This window comes from Syngnathus scovelli, chromosome 5 (assembly GCF_024217435.2).
Source record: "Syngnathus scovelli strain Florida chromosome 5, RoL_Ssco_1.2, whole genome shotgun sequence".
Taxonomy (NCBI): domain Eukaryota; kingdom Metazoa; phylum Chordata; class Actinopteri; order Syngnathiformes; family Syngnathidae; genus Syngnathus; species Syngnathus scovelli.
In genome coordinates, this window is record NC_090851.1 from 10,917,787 (window position 1) to 10,936,441 (window position 18,655).

Genomic DNA, 18,655 nt, shown 5'->3' on the forward strand with positions numbered 1-18,655 from the left:
CAAATAAAGTTAATTACATTTTGGGTAATTAATTTGCCACTTTCAAACGATTCCTGAAAAAAAATCATTCTCATCATCACCCTGAGCAAGCGGACCAATTTGGTGAATCTGTCGGCCTCCTGGCCCAACACAGTAGTTAGGGAGTTGACACGACCGTTATTGTCTCTGTCGAAAAGAGACTCAAGCGCCACGTCCATGTCAAGGCGCTCTTGAAAAACACACAAAAACATATCAGAAATGTACTGTGTTCATGGAAACACAACTCTGCCTTAATAATGCATCTTAAAGCCTTTTCTAACCATTACAGAAAAATACTAATTGGCAAATGTATCTTTGTACCAGGTAGCTTAGCAAGTATAGCGTCAGCAAGCTCGCACACAATCTCGTCATTGCTTTTGGCTCCGAGTTGGGCTGAAGAGCGAGGATTAACATCCAGAATAGTGTTGATCAGAATCATGGTTTCTCGGCGCTGTGGAGACAAACACATTTACAGTACAGGGAGGGCGTAATTGAGCAAAAGTTGTTTATAGTTTATCTTTTAATTTAACGTACATTTCAATTACAGATTGAAAATTCAGTTTTGAATGTGCTCATTTGTTCTTAATTTTTGATTTTCAAATTAATATGACTGTTTATTTGAAATAGCATTAAACACAACAGGTATACTAAATTAACTATTGGATATGTACAGCAAAAATGTTAATGGTTAGTTAAATGGCCATGACATAACTTCACAATGACTGGGACAATTGCTACTTGTGTCCTTTGTTTTATAGGTGAAAGCTCCATACCTGGAAGGCCAGGTTAGCATTTTCATGCATGCCAAAGACCTCAGGGTCGTCAATGATGGGAAGATTCTCAATGTACTCTATATATAAATCCATTGAGTCCAAAGCAGGGGGATAGTAGATACCTAATGAGCAGGAGAAATTATTAACATAGCGTACAGTTGTGTTTAAAATAATAGCAGTTCAACATGACTCTGAAAAAAATCAATCCCCGTTTTGGTATAAATTGTACTGCTTTATGGCAAAATAATTCAACAGTAGGTTGAGTAGAGTCATAGATTATCAACAGACCATCATACCGCATCATCATCAGGAATACGTGTTATCGTGCAAGAAGTTAGTTAACGCCATGGAAGCTGTGGTTGGATAAACTGCTATCCAATATTAATTTTTCGTTGTGATCTGTAGTGTAATTTAAAAAAAATCTGTATATTTTCTCAAAGTTAGATTTTGAATATAATGTGCATCTTTTATGATGCATTGAAATAAAAAGTACTATAAGGATTTTGAGTTTTACTCACATTTTTAAACACACTGATATTATTTCAAACCCAACTGAATAATGTATATGCACACAATTTTACTAAGTGTGAACAGTCACAGGCCAAATGGAAATTTAAGAAGTACCTGATGCAGAGAAGGTGTAGCACGGGCCCAGAGTTTTAGGAGAAAAGAATCCTTTCAGGACTGTCCTGAGGCAGCGTTGGTCCCAGACATCTGTCACTCTGCCTCCATATGTAATCTCACCTGGGGATACACACTCACATTTGACCAGTTTGCTTCTTCAAGCAAGAGAAGGCTCAGTATGGATCATGAGAAGGATCATGCTGGATTATTTTGACATGATTCCTTTGGTGCATGTAGAATATTAGCATATTTATGAATTCATCCAATCTCTGTGCCACTTATTCTAACGGGGATGGGAACTATACCCTGGACTGGTCGCCAGTCAATAATGTGCAGAGACAGACATTAACATTCATGTCACTGAATGGGACCTCAGCCAATGCTGTGCAGTGAGTGAACAACATCAGTGACTTATTTCATTAATATAAAACATTAATTATAATTGCCTTGATATAGTTTCATTAATTAAGGTCATATACTGACTGGTGGTTCAGGTGGACATGTGAAAATAAATCCAACAATGATCACATTGCAGCAATCAAGTTGGATATTTCAGAGTCAAAATTTGAAACACAGTACTTGTGAAGCAGTCATATATTAGGGTTCACCTACTTGTGATGTATGTGAGAGCATCCCAGGGAATAGTGGTACTTTGGCAGTAGAGGTTCAGGTTGAGCAGAGCACACTCCCTGTCACTGTCACTGAACTCATAAGGAATGTTCCAACCAAGAGGACCAAACTTTTTGCGCTCCTGAAGTGCATATGAACGAGGTCAACATTTGATGGCATGCAACAGAGAGCAAAATACGAAAATACATCATCATTGCTGTTTTTGAACCTGAATGACTGCATGGAAAAAGCAGATTCCAAAGACCATCTTCTTCCAGTCCAGCCCCAGCAAGTGGTCTTCAAAGAAATCGTTAGAAATCTCGGTAAAGGCCCGACGAATGTTGGCCCGCAGACCTTTAGGAGGTTCATTTGTCACCTTGAAGAATAAAACACAAGCAAACAGTATCAATAATTGCATCATGAATATTTGTTTCCTAATAATTCTTTGTTTTGTCTTATCATTACAATGCAACCATAAAGAAAGAGACAATATGCAGAAGGAATAAGTGGCAACTATTAACACTCTTAAATCAAAATGGGATTAAGTTATTGTATTCCACTTTAATTTTCTCTCTAATACACTTAATATTCAAGGGTTGTTTACCTTGACAGAGTTTTGTAGCACTGTAACCGGAAACACTTTGGTAGGCATGGAACTGAGAAACAAACGGAAGTTCTCATGGATTGACGTGTCTGTGTAGTAAAAGAATGCCTCACTCAACATACACAACATACACCACAAGAAAAATAAAATAAGTGTGGCAAGAGTTCTGATATTTTATCCCATGGCTAAGAGAAGCAAAAGGAAAGAGGGTGAATGTTACATACATGGCCACATGGTATAAGAGAGCAAGGTAAAATAATATCAGTTCCAGAGGGTGTGTGTGTGATAGTGTGTTACACAAACCGGGCTCAGCAAAGGTCTTAATGATCTCCTCCATAGCGAGCATCCAAGAGACTGCTAAATGACAGTTTTGCAGGAAAACCCAGCCTCCATCTTCTAATGCTGTTTTAATCATTTTCTCTGCTATTGGCCCCTGTCCTTGACCCAATGAAATGGACTCAACCCTGATAGTTAGAGAAAAAAATATTACTTTAATACATGGTTGCATATACTATATATTATTTCAAAATAATCTTTATTGTATCACATCCTAAAAACCTGTAAAGTAATTGGTGTGACTGGTTTTACATGTAGAGAATATTGTTGGTGGCCCTCTATTAATGACAGAAAGCCCTCCACAGTTGGCACAGAAATAAATAATTTGACTTAATAATAAATGAAAATGCAATTAAAATTTAACATTTATTTTGAATTGTGGTTCAACAGAATTATTTAAAAAACAAACTCTTGAAATACGCCTGAACAAAAATGATGGTACCCTTGGAAAACATTAAAAGACTAAAAGGTATGTTCAACCGAGGTGTGTCTTCAAACATGTAACCCGCCAGTCGGCCAATTAAAAGGGTAGCAAGTAGTAAATGTGGCGCTTAGTGACATGGCAAGAGAAGTTACAAGACTGTGCCACACTCAACATGGACCAGAAGTGAAGGAGTTGTCTCAGGAGATTAGAAAGAAAATAATAAACAAGCATAAAGGCAAGAAGACAAAGGCTATTAGGCCATCTCCAAGTAGCTTGATGTTTTTCTTACACAGCATTTTCTATATGGACATTAATGTTTGCATTTAAGTGAAATGCAGCAGACAAATGTATGACATTGTTACTCGTGAGAGTCACATGGAAGATCTAATTACACCACCTTTGTACATGATATTACCTTTCAAGACAACCCCTCTCTTTTGCAAAACGCTGGAAGGCACCCATAGGGTCTGATCCGGTGCTGAGGATGAAAACCAGTGGTGTAGATGGGGACATGTCATTATACAGATTAGCCAAATCAATTGGAGGGTTTTCCACAAACTGCTTTCCCAAGCTGACAATTACAAATTCTGTCGCTGCAAAAACAACCTGGACAAGGAAGAACGATACAAATTACACAATATTTAATCTTGATATTGGTTTGGTAGCTGAGCCTCAAATTATCAACTGGATAAGGATGAAAGCTAGTGTGGATGAAACTCAAGATACTGCAGTCCATTCAGTGGTTGACAAATAAAACTTAATTGTGTGCAACAACAGAAATTGACTGAGAAGAACAAAACAGCTTTCAGATAAGCCTCGTCTTGTTCTTGTAATCAACAGTTTTTATTGTTGCTAAGGATGGTACATTTTGAGGATCATTAAGACCACACATACAGAATACGGTTTACATTTCTCATGGCTGTTTTGAAAGTCTCATAGTAGTGGAAGATAAAAAGTAGGTACTTTGAAAAGCTGATTGTGTCATTTGAAGGGCCGAAACATCTCTCCAGTGACACTAGACATGAATTACACTTTACGATTCTGTCACAATTATTACGAATGGGCGAGTACCAATACCAACCTGATTTCAACGTATTGGTACTCGCGACAGCCCTCTTGAGGCCATTTTACGATGAGGAACTATAAATTATAAATGAATGAGATATTAATTTTATTTCATTTGAAGTAAATTTGTGATATTTTGATCACACATTGTGATATATACTTAATTTTTTGTTACTGTTTTTGGGGGGACATTTTATGTATCAAAAGTTCAAGTGATATTGGTATTTGGTATCAGTATCCGTGACAATTGAGAACTCAAACTGGTAACGGTTGTAAAGTAAGTGATGTCAAATTTCCCTAATAATTATATACTGATGATTCTAACCTACCTTCTCTTCCATGAAGCTCTTGATAAGAACTAACTTCTGAAAAGAAGTCAGTCTTTCATTCCAGTGGCCTCGGATTCCACCTTTTTGCTTTCCCTCTTCTGATGTATCAAGAGGGGGCAACTCTGAGACATAGCCCTCCCAATTTTCTGGATTAAAAGATGTCTCAAAACTTCCTAAATATAGGTAAAAGGGACTAGTTAAGACTGAAAATCTTTTCATACGAAAGAAACATAGTACTGATCAGAGATGGGGTGCAACTTTACCGAGCTGAACATGGATGTGTGTAGCAATGATTTCTTTGGAGATGCCCTTGAAGCATGGCAGTGAATCCTCCAACTCACAACTTGTCTCCCAGTAATACTCATTTAGCCATGGGACATCTGGTTGCTCTGGATATTCCTATGAGATATGAAACCAGAGATAATTAGATTGTCTGACTATCAACATCCACATACATAAATACCACCTATATCGCAGAAGAAGTGACGTTGACGGATGTATGTAGAAGACAATGGCACACAGAAATGAGAAACAGAAGAGGAAATACACTATTAGGATGATAATAAAGCCACCAGTCACCCCGTCTCCTCAGACCAGTTATCGTTGACTAATATGAGCATACGAATGCAATACTTCCATTCGCAGGCCACAATTGTGTCCAAACTGGTCCATCAAGTCAAGAGTACCTTTTACAAGCTACTCTGTGGTTCTACTCACAGGCTGCAAGTACGTACATGATGGGTAGATGATGGGTTTCACTAGAGACCAAATGACCATGGAAATGCATCCTTTTAGAATTCTAGGGGTGGCCACAGAAACTTTTACTTGCAGGGGGACTTTTGATCAGATTCATGAAAGATTCTCCAACCAGCAGAATAGTTAGCACTTGTGACTGACAGCAAATCAATTTAGTTGTAAATTCAAATTCCCTCTAGTGCTCCTTATTATCAGAGCAAATGCATTTGTTATGTTATCCATCAGAGAAGTCGGAGCAGTTGACAAGAGGCATATATCTACAAAATCAAAAGGCACCATGTGAAACATCACTTCAACAACACAAAAAGGAGCAATGGCACGAAGGCCATATCAGAGAACACAAGGATCACATCCAGAAGGGGAGAAGGACGAGTCGAATGAGTTTGATTCCCAGTTTGACAGAGAACAAGGCCAGCTGCAGCACCTATTTACTGAAAATGCCACTCCCATTCCCACAAGGTCATATTCTGCTTGCATGATGTCAATTGCACCAAAACTACAAGACCAAATGGCATGGCAGGTCAGGTGCATGATTTTAACTGAACATCAAAAAGATATAGTTTTAGACTTTTGGAAGTCTGATCAGCAAATCATTTCCCTCATGAGCAGGAAAGCATCACTGTGAGTCAGTGGGTGTCAGAGGAGTGTTCCTCTGAGATTAATGCAAACATTGTCACAAGACTGTGCCAGTAACATAAACAGTGTCCAAATTTAGAAAACAAGATGGCAGTAATTTTCTACTGTTGCGCAATTAGGCGAGTGTAGTCATACTGTACTGTGCGGTTGTGTGGTTCTCCAACTGCATGAATGCTCGGGAGGAACGCATCCAGCGGCTCATTAAAACAGCTGGGAAGATCATCGGCACAGAGCTCCAACACCATCTCTACCTCCCCATGCCTGCAGTGTTCTAATCTAATCTACAAACTAATCTACCTTTAGCTCTAGGATTCCAGGAAAACTGAGACACTTTTCAGTTAATCTCTCTAAAACAGGAAATTGTATTTAGAAAATCTGAAAAGCTTTAATTTTATTTCCTTATGTGAGTATATTACATCGATTGGAATTAGGAGTGCGTTTTTGATTATAAAACCCAAATATTATTTTTACTCCTTACAGGTTTGCCTTAAGTCTGCAGCCAACAAAGCAGCCAAGGCAGAGAAGCGAAACGTAGTTTTGTGACAAATAAAAACTTAATTAAAGCATCAGCGTGGGAAGATTTCTTGTTATTGAGAGAATTTGGGAAAAAAACAAGTTTTATTTTCTTCTCTTTGTGAGAATACATGGTAACCAAATTAGATGAAAATCTTTTCTCATTAACCACCCATTAGAGAATGGACCTCTATCGCTGCACACTCCACAGAATGCCTTAATTTATTTTCCTCACTGGCCTTTTGTTCTTGTCACAGATGACATATGACAGGATTCAACATACCGTAATTTCCGGACTATAAGCCGCACCGGACTATAAGCCGCACCAGCTAAAATTCAGGGATATTTTAGTTTTTTTTTCTTACATAAGCCACACCGGACTATAAACCACACGTGCACATGAGTTTTTTACAAAGAAAGACAGTACACAGAAAGCCGTAAAAATCCATAAATACGCCGCGCTGCCATTTAAGCCTCAGTAACCTTCTGAATAAAATGCATTAAAAGTTCACATTCATTACAACTTGTTTTTGGTGAGCAAAATGTCAGAAGAATTGAATTTAAATGCTGATTGATTAGGTTTTAATACAATGCAGATGGTCCAAACAGCGCCACTGCTTTGTGTAATCTCTGAGTCACATGGCGGACTAAGAGAAAGGGTTTAGAGCCCTTTGACGCAGGTCACCTAGCGTGCATTCCTACCAAAGCTCATAATAGTCACAAGCAACACAGCCAGAATAAGCAGCAGCCATAGTAGTGTTTCAAAATAGTATTTTTGTTGTTTTTTTTCTTCAAGATACCGCACAACAGTGGTCCACAGCCTTTTTACGAGTGTATAAAAGTGATCAAGTCATCACAAAAATCACGAAAAAATCTTATATAAGCCGCACCTGACTATAAGCCGCAGGGTTCAAAATTTTGGAAAAAAGTTGCGGCTTATAGTCCGGAAATTACGGTATATATTTTACCCTAAAATTGCAGGAGGTTTTTCAACAAGCTATTTTGAGTATAATGCTTCCAAGCTCACCTTTTCCATGGCTGCAGTCGACCTAATGAAATTCTGCCACTCCGCCTCTGAGATTTCACCACGGTGCTTCAGGATCTCAACACACAACATGAAGCTGTAGATGAGTTTGTGCTGCTCGAACAGGCCCCGGGAAACATTGATGTAGGAGTTGAGTAAGATTTGGTCCAGTAGGATCTGGAGACGCTCCTCCAACACGTCACTTTTCTCAGATGTCTCAATGGTGGTGTTGAAGAGCTGCAGTTGGGCAGATAAAGAGACAAATATTATATACAATATTTATGTGGTCCTCATGCTATATAAATCCCATTTTTTCCATGGCTTTAATATACAGCAAATGCAGTCTTTCTCACTTGTTTAAAGTACTTGAGTGAGAACTGGTACATTGGGTCAATCTCAGAGAGGCTGGCAACAACAAAGAACAGGACTGAGCCTCGGGTGGCTACAGATCTGTAACCCTCCCTTGCATTATTAATCATGAGCTCGGTGGCCTCTGCCTCCTCCAGTCGTTGTTTTATAGCTGCTGATGTCACCTGAACAAGATTGAAAAACATTAAAAAAAATGGTGGATTAGAATAATAACACAGTAACATTGAAGATTTGGAGAAGCACGCAAATGCGTACATACATAGTATATGCTACATTGAAATGTGTGGCTAATTCCTCTATATCTGCAACTTCGAAATTTGGTTTTGGCATCAAAAAATGAGCTTGACAAAAGATCAACCACCCATTCATCCATCCATTTTCTGTGCCGTTTGTGGGGTCTTGGGTGTGCTGGAGTCACTTTCAGATTTTATTTGGCTTCATTCAGAATTTGAAACAAACATTTTCAGCATCGCTCGTAATAAAACAGCAAGGCAAATCAAATGAAATCAAATCAAATCCAAATGTTTTCAGTCGACAAACAAAACTAGAATATGCCTTCACTCCTTTGGGAGAGAAATTAAATTGTGGAACAGATGAAGAAATTCTAAATTGGAATTAATCTAATAAAGTGATGTCAGATTAAACACCAAAGTGTTTAATTCTATTTTTTCTCAAACCCAGGTTTAATTTACCTTTGATTCCTGGAGAGTGGTAACAAGCTCCTCATTGTCAAGTATATTTCCCTCAGAAGTGAAGAGAAGCTTCAGAATGCGATCTTCAATGTCTTTCAGCTGAATCCTGTCATTATTGATACGTACAACCAGATCGTTTCGCTGCTCTTCCAGGTGTGGACTTTCCAGGCATACCACATCACTGAGAAGAGAATGGATGGAGGAGATCAAATAATTTGGCAGAATGTGATGCAATACGCTGCTTTACTGTTTATTAAAACAAAATCCAGCTGCAAGCTTTATTTTTTTTTCTAATGTTAGTGTAATAGTGCAATACCCAAGCAGTTGGTCCTCTAAGCCAGACTTAGTCACAGTGAAGTTAATAATTGTGACTTTGATACACACCTGAAAGGTAAATGTGTACATATTAAAACATTAACTCAAACAACAAAAACATTGTCAGACACATTGCTCACTTATGCCTTATGATGATCTATTTGTTTGGGGGGAAAATCACCAATTGTCAGGGAAACAAAAATCAATCAAACTTGTGAAGGCTCTGTGAAAGGCAGCATGTATCACTACACAACAAATGTAATTAAAATGAATGAAACTGTGTCAAAATGTGAGACGATGTGCTGTCACTACCTCTGGTAGGTAGTGCGGATTGGCCATTTTAGTTGTCATATAGAATCGGAAATTTTTGTCATAGTCAATATCTGAGTCACCAAGTCGGATCAAAGTCCGTCCACCCGCTATAAATGTCTGCTTCAGCAAAACAGGTTCCAGAGCAGGATCCAGGGTCTCCTTTAACTACATCCATAGAAGAAAACACACATGTAGATATGCAAGTTGAAACATTTATATTATTCCACTTTGGAGAGATGTATAAGCACGATCCAGAAGTATTTGGACAATGGCAGAGTTTTTGCCATTTTGAGAGTGGAGCGTATAGCCTTGGCAGTTTTTTTTCTACTTTTCTGTCAGTCAAAAAAATTTCACTCAACACCAGTGAGCCTGTTCCAATTAGCAGCCATATATCTGTTTTCCACCATTCTGATACAAGTGGCTCTTAATTAATGCCATTACTAAAGAAAGGTTGCCGACATCATCCACTTTAGCTGTATAATTTATTATTTATATTTTATCCAAATCTGTATACATAGTTTAGCTCACTGTTCAACTTGTTTTAAAATGAGATGTTTATTTCAACCATTTGATTGTCCAAAATACTTTTTGAACTAACAGTTTGTAGTTAGTCTGCATAAATTGTAGTAAATTTGGTAATTTTTTTTTGCAACAATAGTAAATGAAACAATAAATGACAACAATTTTCAATGTAATTTTATGATCAATTTTGGATGTTTCAATCTGACATGAAAGGTGCAAAGTTCAACCTAATTTCTACCTCCTCCAGCAGAACAGGCATGCCCATACGGATGGCATTTTCTAGCTTGTGAAGAAAGTTTGGGTCAGTGAGCTTGATCACTTTTAGTCCATGCTTGGCTTCCTTTGAGCGTATCCATCGGTTAGCCTAATGAAGAAAAAGGGACATATTTAAAAAGGTATGTTTAAATATGGAATAATAAGTGAGCCGTTACTGTGACAGAATGTCAGAGATTTCCATGCTGTCACTGTGTCAGTGGAAATTATAGAATAATTAGTAATATAAGCTTGTGTAAACATTTAAATGGGTACATAAATCATTAATTCTGGCAGCAAGTCTATGGATTTTATACGTATGTCTCCCTTTGGGTGACGCAAAATTAATAAAGACAAACTATTCAGTGAGTAATGCTCAAAACTGTATACTGGAGGTCAAAGACACTTATAATTCACCTGATCCTGTGGGTCAATCATGAGAGGCCAGCGGCGACCCTCATTCACCAGTATTCCATTTTCTGTGGAGACCGTGTCTCGTGGCAGACCTTCATTATTCCATTTTTGAATGACATATGGGTCACCCAGAATATTGATTAGGCTGAAACTGGAACTTATGGGTACTTTCAAGTTCTGGCACTGTAGTATCCAGTCGTCAACAAGCTATGGAAAATGGCAAATGTGAAAACTTGAATATATTAATTTGGTCCAACTTTTTTATTATGCATCTCAAGATGATGAAAATTACAGGCATCTCTCATCTTTCAAGTGGGAGAACTTGCACAATACTTTTTTGCCCCACTGTACATACATACATTATGTGTAATGCGCAGAGTAGGATTTTTATTGTGTAAAACTGCAGCTATGGTGTTTACAGCTGCTCATATTCTAAGTTACAGCATCCTAAAAAGAAAATTAGGAGACTCTTCCTACCAGTTTTCTATAGTGAGATGTGAATGCTCCATAGTAGGCCACGCAAGCAGCGGCGATGAAGACATTGCCTACGACATCGATGATCTGTTGATCAAATGTGGCAACACTTTGCTCCCAGCGCACTTGCTCATCACCTAAAGCCGATGTTAGCTTTCCTGCTCTTGTCAACCGAGCCTGTGTCACTGCCATAGTGTTAACTTTGTGAAAGCAAGAGACGGAGAAAGTTAGATAGTAAAAAAAAAAAATCAGCTTAAAAGAGATACAGGTACAAAAGACATGGCAATCACCCAACTCCTGCTTTTCATTAAGGCTGCTGTCATATGATTCCTGTAGAACCCTAATCTTGTCTTCCACACTCTGGAGCAGTTGTTGCTTTTCCCTCAGGGTTGCCATTGTGATTTCCAGCTCCGACTATATTGGATGTGTAGGTATAATTCAGTTTGCAGAAACAGGAGACCGTGAGGGACGTGAAACTAAGATGTTTTAGGTGAATGCATACAGCTCCAATGAGATTAGGCATGTTTGTCCTGTATACTAAATTGCTGACCTGTGCTTTGGCAAATGCTTCTCTCTTTGGACCAACTTCCTTGAGGATTCTTGAGTATATGTCCATAGCCCTAACCCACATACACATTGATTTGCATGCTTTGGAGACTTTTTCCACCTTAAAAGCCAACAAAAAGAAAAATACATTAATCAGTTCAAAAATGCAAACGTACATTTTAATGACATATACACCAAGAAGCCGTAAACTTGTGACATTGTCAAGTGCAAACTATATCAACCTAGTAGTTATCACTCAAAACTATAAAACTAAAAAAAAAAAAGACTAAAAATGGAAACAGACCTTCTCGGGTATGAAGTCAGGGTTGTTAATGTATTTCTGCAGTTTAGCCAAGACTTGAGGCTTAATGTTGTCCTTGTCGTAGTCTGTCAGATATCGGGTGAAATTGGAATCACCCAGTAACTTTTTGGCATTGGGCCAGTCCGGTCTGTGCAGGTAAAAATTGATGGTTAAAAAGAGCAAAATTGTTCAATAAAGTTTGAAAAATATCAGGTGTTGACATTTTTGTGTCTTGTCTTGTATTTGCCAAAATAATCCCCGTGGTTTATTTTACTGCACAACGCCATGTTGGGAACGGATGTGATGTTAAGTTGTTGACTGCACTGTCCCTTGCACCCACCACTTGCTATTGCACTTGCCAGACCGCTTGCCTATGGCTGTAAATCTGTCCTCTCTTATTTTTTATTTTTTTTTAAATCATGAGGTGACCCTAATAAGCCGCCGTAGGGGAGGAATGGGGGGGGGGGGGGGCGGCAGGCCAACCGCAAGTGAGTCAGCCCCGCCTGCTTCCTCATTTAACATCAAAATGTCAAATATATCGGATTTAATTATTCATTCATTTACCTTCTGTCAATATTGATGCTGGAAAATTTCAAGAATGGCACAGATTAATCAAACTCTACCTAGGAAAATGCCACATTGTATTAAGGAAGCGGCCGAGCAAGACACCTGTCAACATTGCTGTGTATTGCATAAATTTGCCTAAATTAGCGAGAATATATCCCATGAAATAATACATTTTAAAGTGTATCCTTGTTCTGATACTCTTTATGAGACCTGACACAAACAAAATAATTCACAAACAAAACCCTCTTTCATTAATTATAGATGGTATATAACCCTAACTTGCCCCAGAATCTTAATTGTTAATTGAGAGGGAGGGAGGGAAGGAGAGCGAGAGACAGACAGGGAGAGCGAGAGACAGACAGAGAGAGCAAGAGACAGAGAGAGAGAGAGAGCAAGAGACAGACAAAGAGACACAGAGAGAGAGCGAGAGAAACAAAGCACACATACTTGTAATTGAGCAGGATGCAGACAGCCTCCATGACAGTCATGACCATGTCAGGAGGTTTGGTGAACACTTTGAGCTCAGAAATGTCAGCTTTGTCCAGAGAATTAAGAGCCTGGTTAGCTCCCTCCAGGGCAGGCAGAGCCTCATTCAGGTCTCTTTGGGTATCATCAGCTATCGCCTGAGTATCTTCAGCTTTGACCTTTGCTATTGCCTCTTCTTCTTTCACAATCCTACGTGTCTGTAAGTTTCAAAAGATCAAATCAAATACACTAAAACCTTGTTATGAAAATTCATACATTTCATGGCACCATAATAAATGGGTGAAATACTGTACCTCATCAGCACTCTCTTGGTCAACAGACAATTTTTCCATCAGAGCATCCACGTCCGAACTTTTCTGTTTGAGAAGTGGTTCCAGAGCAGAGAGTTCCACTTTCATTGTGGCCACAAGTTCATTGGTCTCCAGGAGCTTCGTAAGACCACTCTTCACACGGTCCCTTGCCTATTTAAATGGACATGGCAAAGTGCTAATTAACTGAGGTTATAATATATTAGAGGGGCACTTTGATCTGAAAAAATATTAATTAATTAATTTATTCATCCATCCGTCCGTCCAGCCGTCCGTCCGTCTGTCCGTCCAGCCGTCCGTCCGTTAGTTCGTTCATTCATTTGTTTCGTTCATTCATTCGTTCATTCATTTTTGGGCTTTGCCTTACAAGCACTAGCTGCATCCTCTTGTTATCTAGCATGGACAGGTACAGGTTGATGAGTTCCAAGTAGGAGGTGGGCGTAGTGTAATATCGACGTCTAACTTCCGAGTAGAATCTCTCAGCCATGACAGAAACACTAACATGCGTCTCTACACACAAATCTGAGAAGCTATGCTTGAGTTCCTCCGTTCCAAAGTCCACACTGTGGAAAAAGGCCCGAGAGACAGAAAGCAGGGCTTCACGGGGCCACTAGACAAAAACAGCATAGAAAGACAACAGCTCAGGGACAAGCACAATTCAGCAGCGGTTTGTGGACTTTAGGGGCTTTAAGGACCTCCTCAAAGAAGAATGTAAAACTTTGATTATATCAATAGGTCACAGACTTGATGCGGTTTAATATTTAAGCATATAGTCAATTTGATTGAAATAAGACAACAGAATGGCACAGATAATGTTACTAAGGTGGGTATGTGTATACAAAAATGCTTCTTCGACTCAATCAATAGACACTATCACAATCATCCAAAAAGTGAAAAATGAATTACCATGGTCAGAAATGATAGTGATTTTAACATACCTCCACAAACCAGTCAATAGTGCAGCAGTTGACCAGTGAGGGGAACATGCGACAGCGGGACCTGAAGGCATCACCGACTGGACTCATACACAGCACAATATGCAGCTTCTCCCGTACACGAGAAATAAAATACTGAAACACCTGAAGATCACAAACACATGTTAGCCACGGCCACATGGTCAGAATGCCAGATATGACATATATGGCATATTGCATCATGTAAAGACAGTGAATCACTTGTTTAAAAAACGTACGGTACCTGTACCTAATGAGTAATTGGGATATTTCTTTGATTGAGTATGTGCATCTGATTTTACCTCGTCTCTGTTCTCCTCACTGATTCCAGCTTCTTTGGCTTTTGGGCGGGTTGCAGCAAGCACTTGTTCCAGCTCATCTTTTTCAAAGAGGTTGGGCACTTCACCGGAGTTCAACATGTTGTTGACATCCTCCAAAAACTCCTCCACAACAATCTAAAACATGCCGGTTTAGAGGTGAACTACTCAAGTTGTGCATAACTTCTTGCTTTTCCTTTTAGTCATACCTGAGTGTCTGTAAAAAGGAAAACTGTATCTTTCCTTTCCACCCCAGCCATCCTGTAGAGTCTCCTCAAGTCTTCGTGGAAGCTGTCGTAGTTGTAGCCTCGACTCAGTTCAATCTCAAAGCATTGGTACTCACAAATGTGAGATGCTAATCGAGTGAGTGACTGCTTGCCTGTGCCCCCCACTCCGACCAGCAGGCCATTGCCTCGCTCCAGGCGAACCATTCGAGCAATTCTAGAAAGTCCAATAAGTAAAATCATTTTTAGAATAGGACAGCAGATACGTATATTTGTGGTTTAGAATGACATTTAGAGAGGACTGAATTTCGAGTAAGAGGTCATTCACTGGTCAGGTACGAAAAGGAAGACTAAAATGTTTATGAAGAACAGTGGGTTTGCTTTTTGTGAATAACAAGTGAAGGTATTTATTGAATAGTTTTTAAAAGTGAATAAATTGAGAATTAAATGGTATGACAAAAGTGGACAAGGAACAGTGTTTTTTGTCCTTTTTTGTCAGGGTAGACGGAAATGTGTTTGAACAAAAGTGGGTTTGCTTTTCATGAATAGCAAGTGGATGTATTTCTTGAATATTTTTTTAAAGGGGAATAAATTAAGCATTTTAATGGTGTGGCAAAAGTGGACAAGGAATAGTGTTTTTGTCCACTCTTGTCAGGGTAGAAAATGTGTTTGAACAACAATGGCTTTGGTTTTTATGCTTTATATGAATAACAAGGGAAAGTATTTCTTTAAAAAGGGAATAAATTAAGCATTTCAATGGTATGACAAAAGCGGACAAGGATCGGTGGATTTGCTTAACAATACCAAATGCCATACTGTACCAAATATTATTTTTCCAATTGAGTTTTGTGATACAAAACATAATGTGTGTTGTTTTTTAGTTTTACTTTTTACATCCCCATGGCATGAATCAATGCTGCATTGTTTTGAAGTATTGAAAAAGTCATGGTGTTGGGTAGGTAGAATCATTGGACTTGCATTGCATTTATAAACTCAACATATTTCAAAGTCAAAAGTCAAAGTCAAAGTCAGCTTTATTGTCAATTTCTCCACATGCCAAAGACACACAAAGAGACCGAAATTTCGTTCCCCCCTATTTTTCTAAATTTTCTCTATTACAGTCCAATGAATGCGGCACGGTAGAGCACTGGTTGGAATTTCCGCCTTACAGTTAGGAGGGTGCGGGTTCGATTCCACTCTCCCTATGTGGCATTTGCATGTCCTCCCCGTGCCTGCGTGGGTTTCCTCTCATATTCCAAAAACATGCTTGGTCGGCCAATTGAGCACTCCAAATTATCCCGAGGTGTGAGTGTGAGTGAGAATGGCTGTTCGTCTGTGTGTGCCCTGCGATTGGCTGGCAACCGGTTCAGGGTGTCCCCCGCCTACTGCTCGATGACTGCTGTGATAGGCTCCAGCACGCCCGCGACTCCCGTGGGGATAAGCGGTACAGAAAAATGAATGGATGGACAGTCCCATGAGCACAGTATCAGCAAATATTACATCCCCAATCACAAACAAGATGAGCGCGAGGGAATTGCTTGTTCACAAATACCTGGAAACATGCTCAATGGCATCCTGGAAGAATACCAACTTGCTCTCCTTGGAGTAAGTCATGTTGTAGTCACACAAATAGTCATGAAGAACAGCTTGGATCTTATCCAGGTCTGTAAGATCTTCATACTGTTTTTCTTCTTTCTCTGCACCCACCTAAAAGCAAAACGTTTTGTTCTTTCTCCTTTGTTTTTTTTTTGTTTTTTTCCAATACAGAGGTCCTTTGGTCTGAAAATGGGGGTAAGGGGGTTGTGTCTGAAGCATCATACCTTGATAAAGTCCCCAAATATGATGGGCTCGTTTACAAAGTATGAGGGATCCAAGTTAATGCTAAAATACTTGGCTGAAAAAAAGAGACATGAGTCAAAGGTGGAGTATTCTGTAACAAGTATGAGAATAATGATGACCCAAATCTGGATATGTGCGTGTTTCAAATAAGAATTTGGGTAGTGTATCAAGTGTGACCGTTCTTACTGGCTGTCTCGCAAACGATGGTATTAAAATACTCTTTATCTTGGTTATTGATGAGTCGATCATGGAAAACCCGCTGACATTCGTGGCAGAATAGACGAAAAATCTGAGTTTTCTCTCTAATTTGACTTGCTTCACACTGTAGCATTCCTTGAAATACAGACAAGGAGAGACTTCATATGCATATAACCATACATGTGAGGCCAGTAACATCGCTGGTCTTCATTAAAGAATTTCAATCGGAAGCCTAAGCTCTTATTACCCTTGTATTTTATATCAGTATCATAATTTATTTATTTCACAAGTGCACAAGAGGCAAAATGTGCCATAATTACAGGACTAGATTTGTTTGCTGCATGGCAATGACACTTAAGTGATCAATCAGAAGTTTTTGTCAGTGACAGGAAATCCATTGCACCCCCCACCCCAAATTTCAATAACGTGTCCGAGGGAGAAAAAAAGCAAAACATCTCAATATAAGGCACTGCACTTGACTCTGAGAGGATTCAATCTCCAAAGCAGGCATTGGTGATTTGAATGCTGGAAGGGGTCACAATTTTTCATCAGCGCTTACTCAGGGACCACATAGGACCACTTACTGTCCTGATACAATGAGCTTGAAAGACAAAACAAAAAAAACTAGAGAGTTTTTTTTTTCATTCTAAATGCTTTCTTACATAAATATAATCATCCAAATATGACACATAACTGCTGAATGCAAACCAACATAAAATACAAGAATCAATGTGTACACTCAATCTTCAGCAGCCTTAAGTGATTTAGTTTTTTTATAAACCAATTTTTTTTGTTTTATTTTTCTTGTTCTTACGAAATGTAGAAAAAAAGAATGCACAAACAAACAAACAAAAACAAACAAACAAAAACAAAACAAAAACAAGCAAATACCTGGTCATTGCTTGTCACTGAAGATGTTAGCAGCCTAAAGTTATGTTATGATAAACATGGTAATCGGGTTTATGTTAGCGTTTTTATTTTTTATTTTCCTAGCCTATTGCGGTTTGAATACTTGCGATTAGAAACAAGAGTGAGACATCGTGACAAGGTATGGTATTGGACAAAGGGCTACTGCAGGGACTGGGAATTTACCAAGGTTTAGGGAATGAGCATGGTTCAGTCAAAAACCATGAAATAGGAAAAATATGTGCACACAACTGTAGGCGAGGATGTATTTTTGTATATTCAATGCTCACCTTGGACACACTTGGAGAGGTCCCTGAGATTGAAGACATAGTGAGACTTGGCTGGAGTTGGAAGCAGATCCACCATCAAGCGGTTGTAAATCTCCACAGCTGAATCCACAATCAGTTTTACACAGTCCTTCACGGGTTGAGTGAACTCTTTGAGAAAACCAGACAAGATTGCCTGGACAAGAATCAAGGGGAAAAAAGATAATGAAGCGTTTAGAACACTATTGCATTATGCGTGTGTTTGTGTGATGTCTATCCTGACAATAATTATCTGTTTGAGGCTTTGGTCTGAAGGTGTGGGCAGACAAAGCATGCTGAAGTGGCGAATGAAGCGGGGAGTCACAGGGTTACGTCCTCCTCCTGGTGGAGCGCATGCTGCGGCAATAGTCATGTCCTGGAGAAGAGAATGAAGAAGTGCCAAGGCAGGGAAGCAGGCTCTGAATTTTTTCTTTTAGAGTTGTTCATAGCTCATTTGCACAATAGTTTACCTGAATCTCCTTCCAGAAGAAAAATTCCCTGTCATAAAATCCAGAGAAGTCCTGGAACTGACGTAGAAGTTCAATGGGGGGCTGGGAGCCATAACTGTCCAATTTGGGCATATTCAGATCATCCACAAACACCACTATCCGCTTATCCTTAGGTGCACCTATGCACAATGACAG

The 18,655-nt window shown here is 39.1% G+C and overlaps 1 protein-coding gene across 1 annotated transcript in view; it reads right to left on the reverse strand.

Annotated features, from left to right (window-relative positions):
* The window catches only part of dnah6 (dynein, axonemal, heavy chain 6), a 38,884-nt gene that overhangs the window by 2,904 nt on the left and 17,325 nt on the right, over positions 1-18,655 (reverse strand). The window contains exons 42-75 of the mRNA XM_049719488.2: positions 18,482-18,639; positions 18,256-18,387; positions 17,997-18,168; positions 16,789-16,935; positions 16,584-16,657; positions 16,316-16,470; positions 14,749-14,980; positions 14,525-14,677; positions 14,208-14,348; positions 13,637-13,879; positions 13,255-13,422; positions 12,923-13,158; positions 11,912-12,056; positions 11,612-11,728; positions 11,352-11,475; positions 11,065-11,261; positions 10,591-10,794; positions 10,160-10,285; positions 9,400-9,564; positions 9,089-9,156; positions 8,773-8,953; positions 8,065-8,244; positions 7,715-7,948; positions 5,046-5,181; positions 4,783-4,955; positions 3,804-3,994; positions 2,932-3,092; positions 2,629-2,717; positions 2,254-2,400; positions 2,028-2,166; positions 1,416-1,535; positions 792-913; positions 340-469; positions 81-208 (exon numbers count right to left, since the gene is read on the reverse strand). Of these exons, the coding sequence (XP_049575445.1) occupies positions 81-208; positions 340-469; positions 792-913; positions 1,416-1,535; positions 2,028-2,166; positions 2,254-2,400; positions 2,629-2,717; positions 2,932-3,092; positions 3,804-3,994; positions 4,783-4,955; positions 5,046-5,181; positions 7,715-7,948; positions 8,065-8,244; positions 8,773-8,953; positions 9,089-9,156; positions 9,400-9,564; positions 10,160-10,285; positions 10,591-10,794; positions 11,065-11,261; positions 11,352-11,475; positions 11,612-11,728; positions 11,912-12,056; positions 12,923-13,158; positions 13,255-13,422; positions 13,637-13,879; positions 14,208-14,348; positions 14,525-14,677; positions 14,749-14,980; positions 16,316-16,470; positions 16,584-16,657; positions 16,789-16,935; positions 17,997-18,168; positions 18,256-18,387; positions 18,482-18,639 (5,288 nt within the window). The remainder of the gene's footprint in view (positions 1-80; positions 209-339; positions 470-791; positions 914-1,415; positions 1,536-2,027; positions 2,167-2,253; positions 2,401-2,628; positions 2,718-2,931; positions 3,093-3,803; positions 3,995-4,782; positions 4,956-5,045; positions 5,182-7,714; positions 7,949-8,064; positions 8,245-8,772; positions 8,954-9,088; positions 9,157-9,399; positions 9,565-10,159; positions 10,286-10,590; positions 10,795-11,064; positions 11,262-11,351; positions 11,476-11,611; positions 11,729-11,911; positions 12,057-12,922; positions 13,159-13,254; positions 13,423-13,636; positions 13,880-14,207; positions 14,349-14,524; positions 14,678-14,748; positions 14,981-16,315; positions 16,471-16,583; positions 16,658-16,788; positions 16,936-17,996; positions 18,169-18,255; positions 18,388-18,481; positions 18,640-18,655) is intronic.